This window comes from Rattus norvegicus, chromosome 1, assembly GCF_021556685.1.
Source record: "Rattus norvegicus strain SHRSP/BbbUtx chromosome 1, alternate assembly SHRSP_T2T, whole genome shotgun sequence".
Lineage (NCBI taxonomy): Eukaryota > Metazoa > Chordata > Mammalia > Rodentia > Muridae > Rattus > Rattus norvegicus.
Window position 1 is genome coordinate 223,493,759 of NC_141534.1, and position 17,316 is coordinate 223,511,074.

The following is a 17,316-nucleotide window of genomic DNA, read 5'->3' on the forward strand; positions in this document are numbered from 1 at the left end:
TATAATCCTGTTAAAATACAAGATCTTAAACATTTTTAAAAAGTCAATAGTACACTTTGCTCATGCATACTATTGTGTCACCTCCCCTGATGCTCCCAGTTTGTTCATACACAGTGTGGGCACTACAGCCATTGTCATGTCATTCCTCAGTGGATGGAAACTCTACAAGGAAGGACACCAGAGACATGGGATGGTGATGGGATATGGGAGTGGCCAGCAGTTAGGGACACCTGGGGATGCCAGAGCAGCTTATCTTCCACAGCTGTGACTCAACTGTCATTCTCAAGGCCTCTGGAGCTGTCATGTGACACTAATGGGCCTGGCCATGGCAACAAATCTGTAAGAGTCACAGCATGAAGGGTGGACTGGAGGCAAACTTTCCTGATGATGCCACAGGTAGATAGTGACACAAACAACTATTCTTGACCACCCACAGAAGCTAACATCCTGGCAGAGCTGTGCAACTTCAGCAAGAGCAATTGACAGTGCTTAAAACACTTGCCAATCCACTGTTACATAAATAAAAGTAGGGGCCAAACAAAAATATAGTCAATAGTAATTTATGGGACACAATTATCCTATGTTGGACAGCTGTGAAATACCTGGGCTGCCCAAAACAAAATTTCCCCCAGGACTGGAAAGCTTTAGCACCAGCTGTACTAGAAACATGTTCTTAATTTCAATGGCTAATATGTTGGCAAGAAGCTAAAATTATGGAAAATTTTAATAGTTCTAAAGGTGTTAATATCATTGAAAATCAACTGGAAGAGAAAATACAACAAATACAGGGGGCAGATAGATGGATGGACCTAGATGGCAGAGGAAATTATAAAATTTGAACATGATCAGGTATAGTGGTAGAGACAGGAGAGAAGCCCTGCAGGCCAGCAGAATGAATGTACACAGACAACCTCTGGAGGTAGGTAGTGGAAGAACCGTCTAGAAATTACCAGCAACCTGGGATGTGAGAGACTCCCAGAACTCAAAGAGAGGAACATTATATGATATTGTCAACAGTGGGGAGAGGGAGCTTGTAGAGTCCACCTCCTGTAGAAAGAGAGGGCATCAAGTGGAGGGATAGGTTTACCATCCTACAATCAAATACTCTGACTCAGAATTGGTCCTATCTAAATGAACTACATGGACAAAATGGAGAAAAGTCTAAGGGAAAGGAGGTCCAGTGACCAGCCCAACTTGGGATCTTTCTCAAAAGGAGGCTTCAAGGCTTGACACTACTATTGATGCTATGATCTGCTTACAAGCTGGAGGCTTGCATGGATGGCTGTCCTCTGAGATGTCCAAAAGCAGCTGACTGAGATAGATATAGATACTTACATCCAACCAATGGATTGAAGTTGAGGTCACTTATGGTTGAATTAGGGAAAGGCTTGAAGAAGCTAAGAACAAGGGCAACCCTAAAGGAAAACCAGTACTCTCAAACAAGTAGGACCTCTGAGATCTCTCAGACACTGAGCCACCAAACAAACGGCATAGACTAGCTGATCCTAGGCCCCCAGCAGATGACTGCCTGATCTGGCCTCAGTGGGAAAAGAAAAGTCTATCCATTGTGAGACAGAAGGCCCCAGGGAGTGGGGAATCATGATGGTTATGGGGAAATGGGGAAGTTGGAACAACCTCATTGAGACAAATGGGAGGAGGAATGGGATGAGAAACTTTGGCATGGCAAACTGGGAGGCAGGTAACTGTTGGACTGAATAGAAAATAGAAGTTGTAAAATTTTTTCAAAGAGTCACATTTGTTCTTTTTATAATAAAATTCTATTACCTACTGGAAGTTACCCTAAAGGTACTCTCATAATGGAATTTGACATGTTTCAGTTTGCAGAATTTGGGAAACTACAGTTTGTACATCACAATGTTGATCCACATTCAAATTTCTACTTTAAGTTCTGAAAAACTGATTCTATAATTCCACATTTGTTGCAAATAATGGTTATCATGGAGATACCCTTACAAATTAAGACTGAATGCATCCTTGTAGATGAATCCATAAAATGAAATGGTTTTCTACATATTACAACATTAAACATATTACATGTATGCCATGCAACCCAACAAGTCAAGCAGTCATAGAAAGTTTTAATCATACCTTAAAGGATATGCTTAATAAAAAGAAGGGAGATAAATGAACCCTCAGAAAGAGTTTAAAATACATTATTAACTTCAATGTTTTTGAAGGCACATTATGCAGGAAAAACAGATGCTGAAGGAGACTGGATTATAGAAAAAATATAAAACTACAGAATTATGTCAATCTGTATACTTTAAAGATGTTTTAGCATCAGAAAGAAAGTCATGGACTGTGTTAAGTTGAAGAAGCGTTTGTTATCTATAATTCCACAGGTGATGAAAAACTATGGGTTTCATCAACATTTATAAAAACTCTATATGAATAAGAGAAACATCCACATAAAGGGCATGACTCAAAGAAGAGACCCAAAAAAGACAGCAATGAAAAATACACAGAAAGATGACACCTCAAACTTGCATAGGGACAGCTCAACACACGGGCTGAAAAAGATCAGATCATTAATCAGAATAGCAGACTGGAAAGCACTGATGCTGAAATAGACATTTGCTGAAGGAATGCAATCATTGAAGATTATCACATCAACGAATCTTTATAAGGACATTAGCACTGTTAATTAGTCAAATCACTACTTGTTTCTCTTGTAAAAGTTAAACTGTGTAGAACAAGCTTATACCTAAAAGGCAAAGATTTAGAAGAATTCTTATCCAGCTACATGGCTGCTCTGGTGAGAAATTGCATAAAAAGACCTTCTAAGTTTATAAATCTGACAGCAATGCAGAAATACTCCAGATTATAGTATGATATGAATGGAATACACACATGCCTTAGTATACACTTTTATTTCCTAATAATGAAGGTACTATTTGTTTGTAGAAAGAACAGCCAGGTTTGAAAGTGATGAATAAGTGAGAAGCAGACATAGTGATGAATCAGAAAAAGATTTGACAGCATGGATCAGAGATAACACATGCCTAATGCTCATGCAATTATCACAGGAACAAGAGGCTGATTAATTGCAATGGGAAAGGAAAGGTTAGATAGTGATGTGAGGTATATGTATAGCAATTTTACCGAGACGCTTTTTTTTAAATTTTTATTCTATATTTCCTTACTTATACTTCAACGGTTATTCCCCTTCCCAGTTTCCTGTCCATAAGCCTCCCCTCCCCTCCCCATGTGGGTATTTCCCCTATACATCCTCCTTACAGCCCTCCCCCATATTGTCCTGCACTGGGGTTCCAACCTTGGTAAGACCAAGGGATTTCCCTTCCACTGGTGCCCCAACAAGGCTATTCTCTGCTACATATGCAGTAGGAGCCCTGGTGGCCCATATATGTATACAGCCACCAAAACTAGATAAGATTGATAAAGCTAAACAATTCATGCTGAAAGGGACCAGATATAGATCTCTCCTGAGAGACACATCCAGAGCATGTCCAATACAGAGGTCAATGCTAGCAGCAAACCACCGAACTGAGAATAGGACCCCCTTGGGGGGAACTAGAGGAAGTATTGAAAGGGTTGAAGGAGCTTGCAACCCCATGAAAACAACAATGCCAACCAACCAGAGTTTCCAGGGACTAAAGCACTACTGAAAGACTATACTGAGACACTTTTAGAGAGAGAGGATGCAGAGAGAACAAGGTAGACACAGATGAAGACTTAGTGAACAAGAGAATGAGAAGCCAGAAGACTAGAACATATTGCCAAAGTTAACATGAGGCCAAGCACAGCAATTTAGTCAAGGACTATAAGAAAGCACATTGTGTCAGTCACTTTGAAAGTTTAGATTGTATGGAGGATAGAAGCTTCCAGGCCTAGACATAGAGATAGTTACAACAGAGAAGCAATGCTCTGGGCTCAACCAAAGCTGTACACATACCTTGGGTAAGGTTCTCATCCTATCCCATCTTTTGAGAAAATATAAGTGATATTTATGTCTGGATATGCTTTTGCTTCTACAGGAAGTGAAAAGCAGTGGATTCTTTCAAAGTTAATAAAGATTAGATTTGACTGTGGTAGAATTTTTGAAAGTCTTGATTGCTAACATGGCAGAAGAGGACCCCCCACATCAAAAAGGCAAAAACAAAAGCAAAAACAAAAACAAAACAAGTGATGTAAATTCTGATGTCCCTGCATGGGGGGTACAGCTCAGCGACAGGCTAAGAAGTGAACATCGTTGCATGATCAGTAAATACTATTGGCTACCTGGTTCTTTTTTTTTTTTTTTTTTTTTGGTTCTTTTTTTCGGAACTGGGGACCGAACCCAGGGCCTTGCGCTTCCTAGGCAAGCGCTCTACCACTGAGCTAAATCCCCAACCCCGGCTACCTGGTTCTTATGGATTATTATTATATTCCATATTTTTGTATAGCATGGATGGTTATTGGTATTATGCTCTGGTTATACAACTCAAGTAGACTTGCCAAGTTGGTAGATTCCTTTCACCTCCTTGAACATAGAACAGAGAATAATTTTTAGTTGATTTTTGCACATTGCACATTCCATACACATTTTAATGAAAAAATGCCCTACACTATTGCTTTTCATTTTTTTTTGTTTTCAGAGCAAAACATACACAACAGAATATATAGCAAATAGACCAGATGATTCCTCTTTACAGATTACCTAAATTGCTTTTTCCTCAAAACTTGTGTTCAGAACAGCTTCAAAGTAGCTAGCTTCAAATAATCTAGCCTCGCAGAATGCTTCAGCCAGGACTTCAGGTAAACCTAGCACTTCCCTATGCCACAGAGCCTGGACAGCATACAAATCTGCCAGATCTCCCAGGACTTGTTCAATTTCCCAAATTTGTTAGGTTCTCCAAAGGATGTTATCATTCCCAAAGAGCAGGAAGTGATATAAAGACAACAATGCCTTCATTCCAGAGAGGTGTTGTGAATTTTTTTTGGGGGGGGTTGGGTGGGGGTCATTCAATGGGTTATGGATTTGTGTTGTCATTTTAGGGGTTGGTACCAGTTGTTATTGGTCATGGTCAGGGAGGAAACCAAATAAAGGAGGTTATATTCTGGAATCACTTTTATGTCTTTTTCTTTCTCCCCTCTATCTTCCTTTCTCTTCTATTGAGTGTGAGAGGAGGGGAGAAAAGGGGGAAATGGATGAAAGGAGAAGGAAGTTTTAAAGTGATAGAAAAAATGTGGATTATTTTATTTAATTTAGATTAGAAAACAGCAGTAAGTCTCAAATATTTTAGATTGATATGAGTGTTTTTATGATGACAGAAATTTGTGATGGTATTTGGTACAACATACTGTATATATGATTAAACTCTTGCTTAAGGTATATGTGCATATACTACGCATTTAAAATATAATGAAACATTCTAGTCTTATCAAATCTAATATTATAAACTGTTTAGTATAATTAAGAAATGAAAGTTAAGTAATCACACATGTAATCATGTTAAGTACTAGTTTAGTTAATTATAGGAATAAGATTTATTTAGCCTCCTGTAGATATTTTCAAAGCTAAGCAAAAGCTAAATATGTAAAAACAAACAACCTTGTTTTGTTTAGACACACCTCAGATAGATAGATGATCCTCACACATCCCAGACATCTGCAGAATATAGCATTTAAGGTGTTTTAATAATAAAAGACCTTTCTGACAGAAAAACACTCCAGCTGTTGGCAGCACACCCAATCTTCTCATAAAAAATGACTGACAATGAAGAACCTCTACCTGGAGTTTGCTTCAATGTGACAAAGATGACCATGGGAGAGGGACAGAATTGCCCCTTACCATGACAGCTAACAGGATGCTGTCAAATATTTGGACAAACAGAACACTGGGAAATAAATAACCCCATTTAGCAGAGAAAATACTTCAAAATTCCTGTTTCACATGAAAATGTGTCAGATTTTCTGGGCTTCATAACTGAAGGTGGAAGCCAGATCAATACAGAGGAACACTGGGTAAGAATAAGGTAGCCAGTATTCTCCAACTTTTCTTTAGATTTAGAAGCTGCGTCTTTGTACATCCCATATACTTTGGTAAAATTTTTTCTACACAGGTCTCTGATGAGGTTGAAGACTAAATAGATATAGTCTTTGTATTCCTTGTTATCAAATTCAGAGAAGAAAACTAACAAAAGAGACATATACAGGTTTATAAAGTTTTAAAGACATAAAACCTTAAGTTGTTTGAGATTTAAGAAAATATTTTAGGATCTAAGCAGGGGCTTAAATGGTAAGTGCAGGATGTGAATGTTAGAGGATATATAATGTTGAATAGTGATTTAGGTTTACAATTTGGATTCACCAAGATAGGACAGTGGAGTATTTTTCTCCAACAATGCTAAATGCAAATAGGAAATTGTGAATGTTCTTCTTACCTGATAACTCCAAGAATTGTTCTTATTATACATAGTTTATTGAAGTTGTAGATAAAGCTATTTCTTGGACAAAAATGGGAGATGATATTGTGACCTCTTTTATATAATATGAAGGTGTGTTTCTGTATTTTCAATTGTTTTTATGTACTGGCCAGATTTTGATATTATCATTTCTATGAACCATCACCAGGTTTAGTATTTCGTACATTTCCATCCTTCCTCATCTTCATCAAATCAATCTGGAGATGTATCAAAAGTTATCTTGCTGATGATTGGTTATAACACAGAGTTGACAGCCCATAGTGGCAGGAAGTACTAGGACAGAACTTCCTAGTGATCCAGGGAGAAGCAAGCAGATGCAGGAAAATCAATAGCAGATATGTGTAGGGTCAGACACATATCACACAGATAAGAGCAAATAAAACTATAGAGCTAGCCATGTGCTAGAATAGGTTGCATGCTATAATAATCAAATTAGGTATAAACAGTAGCTGGGAAATTGACTATCTTGGTTTGGGTTTCCATTGATGTGAAAAGGCACCATAATGAGGACATGCTTACATAGAACATTTAATTTGGGGCTGTCTCACAGGTTCTGATGTTAGTCCACTATCATCATTGTGGGAAGCACGGCATAATCCAGGTAGGCATGGCAGTGGAGGATCTGAGAGTTCTATATCCCATTCCAAAGGCAAAAAAGAGAAAACTGGCTTTCAGAAAGTTAGGATGAATGTCTCTCAAAGCCCACCCCCACAGTAACACACTTCCTGTAACAAGGCCCCATCTCCTAATAGCACCACCCCCTGTACACATCATATTCAAACCATAACTTTCCTCTTGTTGCCCTCCACAGGCTTGTTCAAACACAAGTGTCCATGGGGAGCATACCTAGCCATAGCATAACCTGAGATACATTCAGTCCAACTTCAAAAGTTGCACAATCTAAAATAGCCTCAAAAGTGTTTTAAAAAATCATGGTTCAAATTCTATTCTGAGATTCATGCAGTCTCGTAACTGTAATCCCATGAAAAATCAAACTCAAAAAGCAGATCACATACTTCCAACAGCACAGGATATACATTACCATTCTAAAATGCTATAGTGAGGAAACCTGGACAAAAGCAAGACCAAATTCCAGCTGGGAAAACTCCAAATTCTGCATTCCCAAGTCTGACATCCGACTCCTTTCAACTTTGCTAACTGCAACACAAGTCTTTTTCTTTGGATGTTTCCCCTCCCTGCTAGCAGCTTTCCTCCACAGGTATCCCAAGTCTCTGGCATCTCTAATATCTTAGGGTATACAAGGCAACTTCAACATTGCAGCTTCCTGCTAAAATGTCTGGGATGAATACATGATCTTTTGGACTCTTTCACATGGCTTATCTCACTTCTCTAGTTCTGCCCTCTGTAGCATTCCAGGGTTTGGTTAACTCTACTCCATTTGTAACTGAGATTATTGGTGATCATCTTATAGTATCTCCACTATCCTGGTGTCTTCTGCTGTAAGTAGCTCTCACCAATATCTTCTCACAGGCTTACTTCATGGTGCCAAGCCTCAACTTTTTTGCAAGATCCCCTCAGTTCTGGGCCATCAACTGCAAATGAGGCTGCACTATCGTCAATGGCCTTTCCTGGTCTCTCACAGTGCCAAGCCTCAACTCCTCTCGATGATCCCTTCATACCTTGAAAACAAGTACCACCTGAGTGATTCTTATACATTATCAAGTCCAGCTGCAGCATGAAGTACAACCTTGGCTATCTCTAGAACAAAGCATTTTTGTGCTTTCGGGAAACACTTCCCAGAAGTGTTTCACTTCTGTCATGCTTGTTTCTTCTTAATCACAGATGATTGCTTAGATACAGCTAACTAGCATCAATTGTTGCAGTTACAATGTCTTAACTTGCCTATAAAGCCACAGCCACATGGTCAAAGCTGCTGATTCCTGCTGTTTGCTGGTACTGCAATGTACCCCTCCTGTTCTACTATATCTCTGCCAGCTTTATGTATTTGATGATTTTGTTCACTACCTAAGTTTGGCTGTCCATGAATTTTCTCTCTAGATCAGGCTGATGACCTTGAACTCAAATATCTCCATGGCTTTGTTTCCTGAATACTAGGGTTAAAGTTGTGTACTACCATGCCTGTATATAGGGCATGACCACTATTTCTCAAGATCTTGATCAAATTCTGTGTCCCCCATTTCTGAATTGTAGTTGATACCAGAATAATAGTCCCAGTAAAAGCAATAACCAGACTATGATAATACCTGGATATGACTATTCCTCATTCAATGGCAAATGCATAAATAATAATCTTGGCTGGGTTTGATGTTGCCCCAAATCACTATTCCTTTGACATATTTATCTCCTTGAATACAGAATTGAATACCATTACATTTCCTGATAACCTTTTATTACTTGAATTTCATATTTTGTATTTTTTTATTTCTAACATTGCTATGCTTCCTCAAATTGTTCTTCATAAGATCAAACCATTTAGATTAAGTATAAAGTGGATTGTTTTGAGACCTCCTTTGTCCATGCAATAAATTTGACTCTCATCACCTGAGCCTAAGGGTTACTCTTCAGACAAGGGCAAAAAGCAGAGACATCTTCACTACACTATCACAAGAACAGTCTCTTATCCACAAACTAAGATATTTTTGTCCTCTAAAGCCTCTATAGCCAAGCTTCCACAGTTCAAATCACTTTCAACCACAGAGTATTCCTCTCTACTACTAGGATAGCCTACTATTCCCCAGTTAAAGTATTGCACTTAAAAGACCCCCAATTCCACATTCTTTCAAACAAAAACATGGTCAGGTCTATTACAGCAATACCTTAGTCCCTAGTACCAACTTCTGTCTTAGTTTTGGATCCCATTGTTCTGAAGAGACACTATGATCAATACGACTCTTCTAAAAGACACTATTTAATTGAGGTTCTGAGGTTCAGTCCATTACCATTATGGCAGGAAGCAATGAAGCAGGCATGGCACTAGAAGAGCTGAGAGTGCTCTACATCTTTTCCTGAAGGCAAAGAGAAGACTGGCTTCCAGGCAGCTGAAGAAAGGTTTCTCAATGTCTATCTCCACAGTGACACCATCCTACAATGCCACACATACTCTAACAAAACCACACCTCCTAATAGTGCCACTCCCTGGACCAAGCATAGTCAAACCACCATAGTGCCCCAGCAAAATTCTTAAGTTTTAAACTATAACAAAAGTCTTTCTTTTTTATTTATACCACTGGTGGGGCCATAAAAAATCCTACAACACTCAGCATGGACCGTGAGTATTGAGATTCTAATTTTCATACTTATGATTGCACAGCAAGAGTTCTTAACCAATAAGCAATTTTTCTAGACCTGACATTTATTCCTTGAATTGAAATTATGGTAGTTTAGAGGTCTTGTTAATGAAGCTGACCCCACACAAAGAATTCTTCAGAATTTTGCTCTTTTTTCCTGTGTTTTCTCATAAATCTCTAAATAAAACCTGCAATAGACTGCTGATTGATAGAAATATGTCCTGTTCTGTTTATTTCTGTTGACACATATTCTGTTGTAGGTTTTGGAATCGATGTAGTAAGCTTACATCTCTCCATTGCTCATAATGCAATTTCTAGTATCTGTGCTGCAAATATTGACACTACTCTTCAAGTTTCTGTATGTGAGCAGAAAGATCTTTACTGCATTTGATTTATGGATGTCAGGATGACATCCTAGTCTTCCATCAATACTACCTAGTATATTGTAAAAGGTCAGCCTGTATCCAACATTGCCATAGCATGCTTTTTCTTAACTATATACACCTCCTTTCCCACAAAAAAACCCCACAAATCACTGCCAAGAAACAAATACCACTGTCCTAACCAGGGTTCCTATTCCTACACAAACCATCATGACCAAGAAGAAAGTTGGGGAGAGGAAAGCATTTATTCAGCTTACACTTCCACATTGCTGTTCATCACCAAAGGAAGTCAGGACAGGAACACACACATGGTAGGAACATGGAGACAGGAGTGCATAAAGAAGCCTTGAAGGAATGCTGCTCACTGGCTTGCTTCCCCTGGCTTACTCAACTTTGTTTCTTACAGAACCCAGGACTATCAGTCCAGCAATGGCACCACCCAATATGGGTCCTTCCACCTTAATCACTAATTTAGGAAATGCCTTACAACTATTTGTCATAGAGGCATTTTCTCAAGGGAGGCTCCATTCTCTGTAATAAGTCCAACTTTTGTCAAGTTGACACACAAAACCATCCAGTACACCTACTCATTTATTTATCTTTTTAATTATGTACTGTTTGTACTTATATTCTATTCTTGGTTGTAGGAAGATACTCTATAAGCTGCTGAAAAAGAAACCTAGACAACAAATCAATGATGAATCCCTCAACCTACAGTCAGTTCTACCTGAAAAATATGATAAGTGATGATGACACTTAACATGTTGAAGTGTCCAATCAATGTGTGGTTTAACTTGAGACTCAAGCTGAGAGAGGGAGACCATGGCTCATACTGCCTACAGTAACTAAAGGCCAGATAGCCCAGATGTGTAGGACTGAAGCAAACACAACTGGAAAAAATATAATGAAATGATTACTAGTGATATTCTGCTCTACTCATAGATGGATGCCTTGTACAGTCAGCATCAGAGAGGCTACTGCTGTCCACAGATGAGAACCAATTCAGAGACACACAGCCCGAAATTACAATAATGAAATCTATTTTGGAGGTCTCAATCGGGGTCTTTCCCTCAGAGTTCTAGAGGCTTATGGATTATATGGTATTTCTATTTATGGTTTCATTTTTTTATTTTTACTAATAGGTGACAGAGATGGGTTTTATTATGAATCTCTATAAATATTGCATTTTGTTGATTTTTCTCCAGTCTTATTGTCATATTTTTGTCATTTCCTACTTATTCAGACTATTATGAGATTTTGTGTTTCCATACAAGACTTAAGAGTTGTTTTATTTTTTTTTTGTTCTGTAGTGAGTCAATGAATTTTCATGATACTAAATTGAACCCATAGGCCACTTTGACAACGTGTTTTTGAGCCACTTTGATTGCATATGACTTAATTCAGTAGTTGAATCTAGAATTGCTCAAATAAAACTTTGGAATCCTGGAAGACAAACAGAAATAAGTTAGGCCTAAGCAAGATAAATACAAAACATGCCTTTGATTATATATGATTATATATATATATATATATATATGAGATTCCTCTTATTATTTTGCATCTTTTTATAGTTTTACATACTGTTTTTACATATGGAATTTAAATATATATATAAATATATAAATATATATATATATATATATCAAATACTGTATCAATTTCATTTGTATTTTTGGGTATAAAATATACATTTCCCTAAGTGACACAAATGTTCACACAATTAACAAAACAATGCCCATTACAATGTTTAATGATACATATTTTGATAGTTTACTATATATTTTTGTATGTACCCCTGTGCCCATTTAAATAGATTAATCAAAGGATTCCTCAGAATTCTTTGTTGACAAGGGACTGTTGGTCATGGAGCTACCTTCTTTTGGGAAATGAAATGTGTGAGGTAAGGCTCTAAATGGCAAAGTAATTTGCTCCTTCTGTGGCTTTTGCTTGGGATGGTCTACCAAGGCCCAATCCCATAGGACCAGTCTTCATTGGATCACTGTCTTCTCAAGTTGGTTCACAAGAGTAATCATTCAACAACATATTCTAGATACTATCTTTCACAGATATACCTGAAGAGAAAGACCTGTTATATCTTTCTGTTTCTTGAAATTGAAGGTAAGAGAAGTCAGTTTCTATTCCCTGATATCAGTAAAATATTGATATTTTTAGAAATGTAATGACCTTAAAAATAGATTGCAGAATATCAGACATATTTTACATCAAGACTTACTGTTCCTTGGAATTTACTCCAATTTCAGTTACCTTAGCTAAATATATTAATGACCAATTTTCAGTAAATACTAATATAATACATATTTTGCCTTTTATTTATTTTTTTAAATTTTTACTTATTTTTACACTCCAAATTTTATTCCCCTCCTGTTCACCCTATATGTAGTAAGTTTACTGTTTAATAGAAATTTGTCCTCACGTAGGACCCATCTAATTCTCTCCTTTTAATTAGATATTGTTAATATCATACCTAAAACAGAAACAAAAATAAGAGAAAAAATGTATTGTCCACTTTCATAGGTTTCATGCATATGTTAAGTGTTTTCAATCACCTGTTCGCTCCCATTATTATGTTAGTATTAGTTTTACATCGTTAAACACAAGGAAAGAGAATTTTATGAAAGATGACATTTTCAAGAGATATGCTATTGTTAGAAGAGTAACAGTAAACCAAATCCATAATCTCAATATTTATGTAACACTAACTAGATACTAGCAAAACTATTCTCACTTATATTATCTGAGTCTTGGCAATGTGCAGAGATAACCATTCTCATGTCTTTCTTGCTTAGTGATTCTGTGCCTTCTAATGATGTAAAATGGGGAGGAAAAAGTTGTGACACTACCCCAAAACATGGTGTTAAAAATACTAAAAATAAATGAGAAAGAATTCTTGGGACTGAAAGGATAGTTACTTGATGTCTGAAGTGATTTGGTAAAGAAAATATGTGACTATTTAGAAGACATAGAGCAGAACAAAGTCACACAGATGACAGTTTCAGGGAATTCTACCTTCTAGTATTGGAGCAAGAATAGAAAATTTAGTTGACAAATTGTACATAAAAATGTTCAGAGACTCACTTAAATATTCAAATGTTTAATGAATACCATGTTAGTAATGGCCTTTATCAAAGCCCTTCATTATCAGACAGGCATTAGATGAACATTTTTGTGTCTGTTTATTATAGACCCCAAAATACTATATTCTAATGTAACAAACTGTTTTTAATAGTGCAGTACACATGCACACTCACACACCGACATGCACATGCATACACACACACACACACATATATATATAATTTTTCACAATGATCCTGTAAAAGTATTTTACTATGAATAATTTTTAAAAATGAAGTAAAAAGTCCTTACATTTTCAAAGAATGTTCATTTATCCATTGTGCAATTATTGTGTTTAAAATTTGTTCACCATTTGATATGTGATAAAGAAATATAAAAATGTTAATGATGCAGGTGGTTTTTCTGAAACTTGCAGATGATTGGTTATATTTTATTAATTTTCTCTTAATATTTATTCTTATAGCTTATATTATAATCTCGCTTAAATACATAATGTTACATTCAATTAAGTATAATTATTATTACCATTTTCACATAAAGTGGTTGAAATTCAGAGAATTTCCATATTTCCTTGCCACATAGACTGAGTTAGTAGAATTATACAAATTATAATATTCACAAAGAACATTGATTTCATATTCACACATAAATATTCCATTTAATATTGTACTAAAGCCTTCAGAGTCTTAAATATCATGGGGAACTACTTAAAGCATTTTTGAAATTCAAAAGAGTATTTAAAACATGAATGCAAAAGAGGTCATTCCCTAGCTATATGAATAAAAAGAGCTATAGATGCCCAAGTTGCATGTGATGTTAGTATGGCCTTGTGTAAATGATATTATGGTGAGAATGGAAATTGGAAAACAGATTTTTTGCAGACATGTTGACTAATATACAAAAAAACAAAGTTTGTTAAGTTGAACATTGTCCTTCCTAAATATAGATTGATTTATTTACAAACAAACAAGCAAAAACAAAAAAGAACAGAATAAGAAGTTTGTAAGATATTCCCATTCATTGAAACTTTTGGTGATTTTTATACTGGCATTTTTGCCTTTTTCTTTGTATTTTAAGGAAACTATATTTCACATTTAGATTTCAAATTTTTCTATTATAAAAGAAATGAAAATGTGGAAAAATATACTAAAGTCCTTCTACAGTTCTGTGCAAACTCAAATTAAAAAAAATAGAATCTCCAATTGTTTGGGTTATGTTTTAAATGTGTTAGGATGAAACCTAAGATAAAACACAAATGTGCTGGCCTCATGCCTTTCCTGGTTGGATAAGCTCAGAAGAAACAAAAGGCACAAACACTCATTTCTGCAGCTTGTTTAATTCCTGACAAGTCTAACTTGATTTTTCCAGATTTCTTTTTCTCTTACTGTAACTTTCTTGCAACATTTTGATTTTACATCTTGTGATGATCCGCAAGTAAGGTTTTCACATGTCACTGAGTTAATGCCATAAAATACAAAAAAAGGTACAAATAAGCAAAATCTATTAACAATAAGTATGTGAGCTAACAAATAGATGAAATTGTTCCTTCCCACACTTGGAGTGGTTTTGATGCATGGATTTCTTGAGGTTTAATAAGGGGTTTACTGAGATAGTTTAATTGTTGCATTCTAACTTCAAAAATATTCTGAATCTTACCTCTGATGCTTTTGGTTAGGAGTCTCTCACTGCTAAACCATTTGCAGGAAGAAATTAAAATGTAGATTTACATTTGAAAATTTTAATAAAATATAAAAATTTTAAAATGTCAAAACCTTATTTGACTTGCATCTAAATCTAGATTTGATTGGTAAAGTAAAATCAGTGTCTATAAGAATGATTAAACTGACAGATATTTGTTTTTGTTTTTGTTTTTGCATCCAAAAGAGAATGCCTGTGGACTCAATGACTTGGGAGAACCACACATTGTTCATGGAGTTTGTGTTCCTTGCCTATCCAAAACACCCAGTACTACGCATGCTCTGCTTCTTTGGAGTCAGCCTTGCTTATGGATTAATAATCTCTGGGAATATCCTTATTGTGGTCTCCATAAAGACTGAAATCCGTCTACATACACCCATGTACTATTTCTTGGGCAGCCTCTCAGGGATAGAACTGTGCTACACTGCAGTGGTGGTACCACACATTTTGGCCAACACCTTTCAGTCTGAGAAAACTATTACTCTACTGAGCTGTGCCACTCAGATGGTTTTCCTCATTGGGCTTGGTAGTGCTGATTGCTTCCTCCTGGCTATCATGGCCTATGACAGATATTTTGCCATCTGTCATCCGTTGCAGTACCCTCTCATCATGACTGTAACTCTTTGTGTTCGCTTGGTTGTGGCTTCTGTGGTCATTGGTTTATTCCTGTCCTTACAGCTTGTGGTCTTCATCTTCTGTCTGCCATTCTGTCAGGATAGAGGAATAGAGCACTTCTTTTGTGATGCTCCACCAATGATGCGTCTTGTGTGTGCCACAAGTCATATCCATGAGCTCTCTGTGCTAGTGGCAGCCACAATAGCCATTGCCGTGCCTTTCTTTTTCATTGCCACTACCTATGCTTTGATTGTGGCTGCTGTGCTTAAACTCCACTCAGCAGCTGGCCGTCACAGGGCCTTCAACACATGTTCTTCTCACCTCACTGTGGTGTTGTTGCAGTATGGCTGCTGTGCATTCATGTACCTGCGCCCAGTCTCCAGCTACCATCCCAAGCAAGATAAGTTCATCTCCCTGGTATACATACTGGGGACGCCATTCCTCAATCCCCTCATCTACACTTTGAGGAACAATGAGATGAAAGGGGCCATAGCTAAAGTTCTAACCAGAAAGTATCTCTCCTGGAAAATTATAGGATAGGAAAAAATCTAAAGTATAGTCCAAGCCAAAATAAACCCCTGTGCCACTGCAAAAGGATTGTCATTGCTGATATTGCAACCATATTCACAGAAACAAAAAATGTAAAGTACCTAAATATTGCCCTATATGTGATAACATTTCTGAAAATGGGCTACTTTTGCAGCTTTTGTGATTTGTAGAATGTAAAAGCACTTAAACATGATTGATTTCAAGGGACTATTATCATTATACACCTACAAAGTAAGGAGAGGTGCAATCTTAGAGGAAACCAGTGGGATCCAGGTGCAAAAGGGAAATTATTTCATGAATGGTAGTTTTTTGGAGGGAACAACCTTTTACCAATAAGGTCTACTAAGAAATGCTTTTCAGAGAGACTTTGAGGGCTACAACAAACAGAAAGGCTCAAGTTATTTGTTATAGTATTATATTAAAATAAAAGTATACTATTGATTCAATTTTCTTCAATAAAGTGTCCATGAATACTAATAATTTTTGCATTATGGATGTAAGCTAGCTTAACCTTTATTTTAAAATGGTATGTATTGGTGATATTATCACTAAGTACTTCCAGTGTTTCAAAAATATAGATAATGCATATAGCAAACAAAATCCATGTCTATAAACATATACATTTCTAACAGTCTTCAAAAGTATTTTCTTTTACAATAATAGAAGTATCTCTCTGTAGAAAAATCCAGACTTTGGCCAATATTTTAAGAAAACTAAGTATGTAAATAAGTCCCACACAGTATAATTTCTCTATAAGTAAGGGACTTAGTGTGGTGCCAGATCTAAGAGGTTGGCAAAGTGCCTAATTAGAGTCAGTTTTGTACTGATATTGTTTCCAAAGCGACTCCTCTTATTTAAGTGTGGAGCTCTCTATTCAATTTAAATCAGGGCCTGATACATTTGAATATGGTTTGCAGTTTAGAGAACTTAAATGTGTTTCAGGACAAAACATCTATTGATTTAATGTTCTATATGACTTTGAAGAGAATGTGCATCCTATAGATCAAAAAGGATGTCAAAATTTAAGTTAGCTCATAATATATGATTTGGATTTTGTTTTCATTTGGATATTGGCTTGCTTTAAACTTGGTATCTTTCTGGCGTGGTCTCTAAAGAACTAGGAATACAGACATGATACATCACTCCCATGTAATTGTATGGCTAGCATCTTCTATTTTTTGGCATAGTTGTCTATTTACATTACTATTTTAAGTTGAAAATCTTCTAAGTCAAATTCTAATTGGCTTATATTTTTGAAAG

General features: G+C 36.4%; 1 protein-coding gene across 1 annotated transcript; it reads left to right on the plus strand.

Moving 5' to 3' along the window:
- The first annotated feature begins 15,096 nt into the window (after positions 1-15,096).
- On the plus strand, positions 15,097-16,047 carry Or10w1 (olfactory receptor family 10 subfamily W member 1). The gene has a single exon (NM_001001048.1). It carries the CDS (start codon positions 15,097-15,099, stop codon positions 16,045-16,047), a length of 951 nt encoding a protein of 316 aa, NP_001001048.1.
- The last annotated feature ends 1,269 nt before the right edge of the window (positions 16,048-17,316 follow it).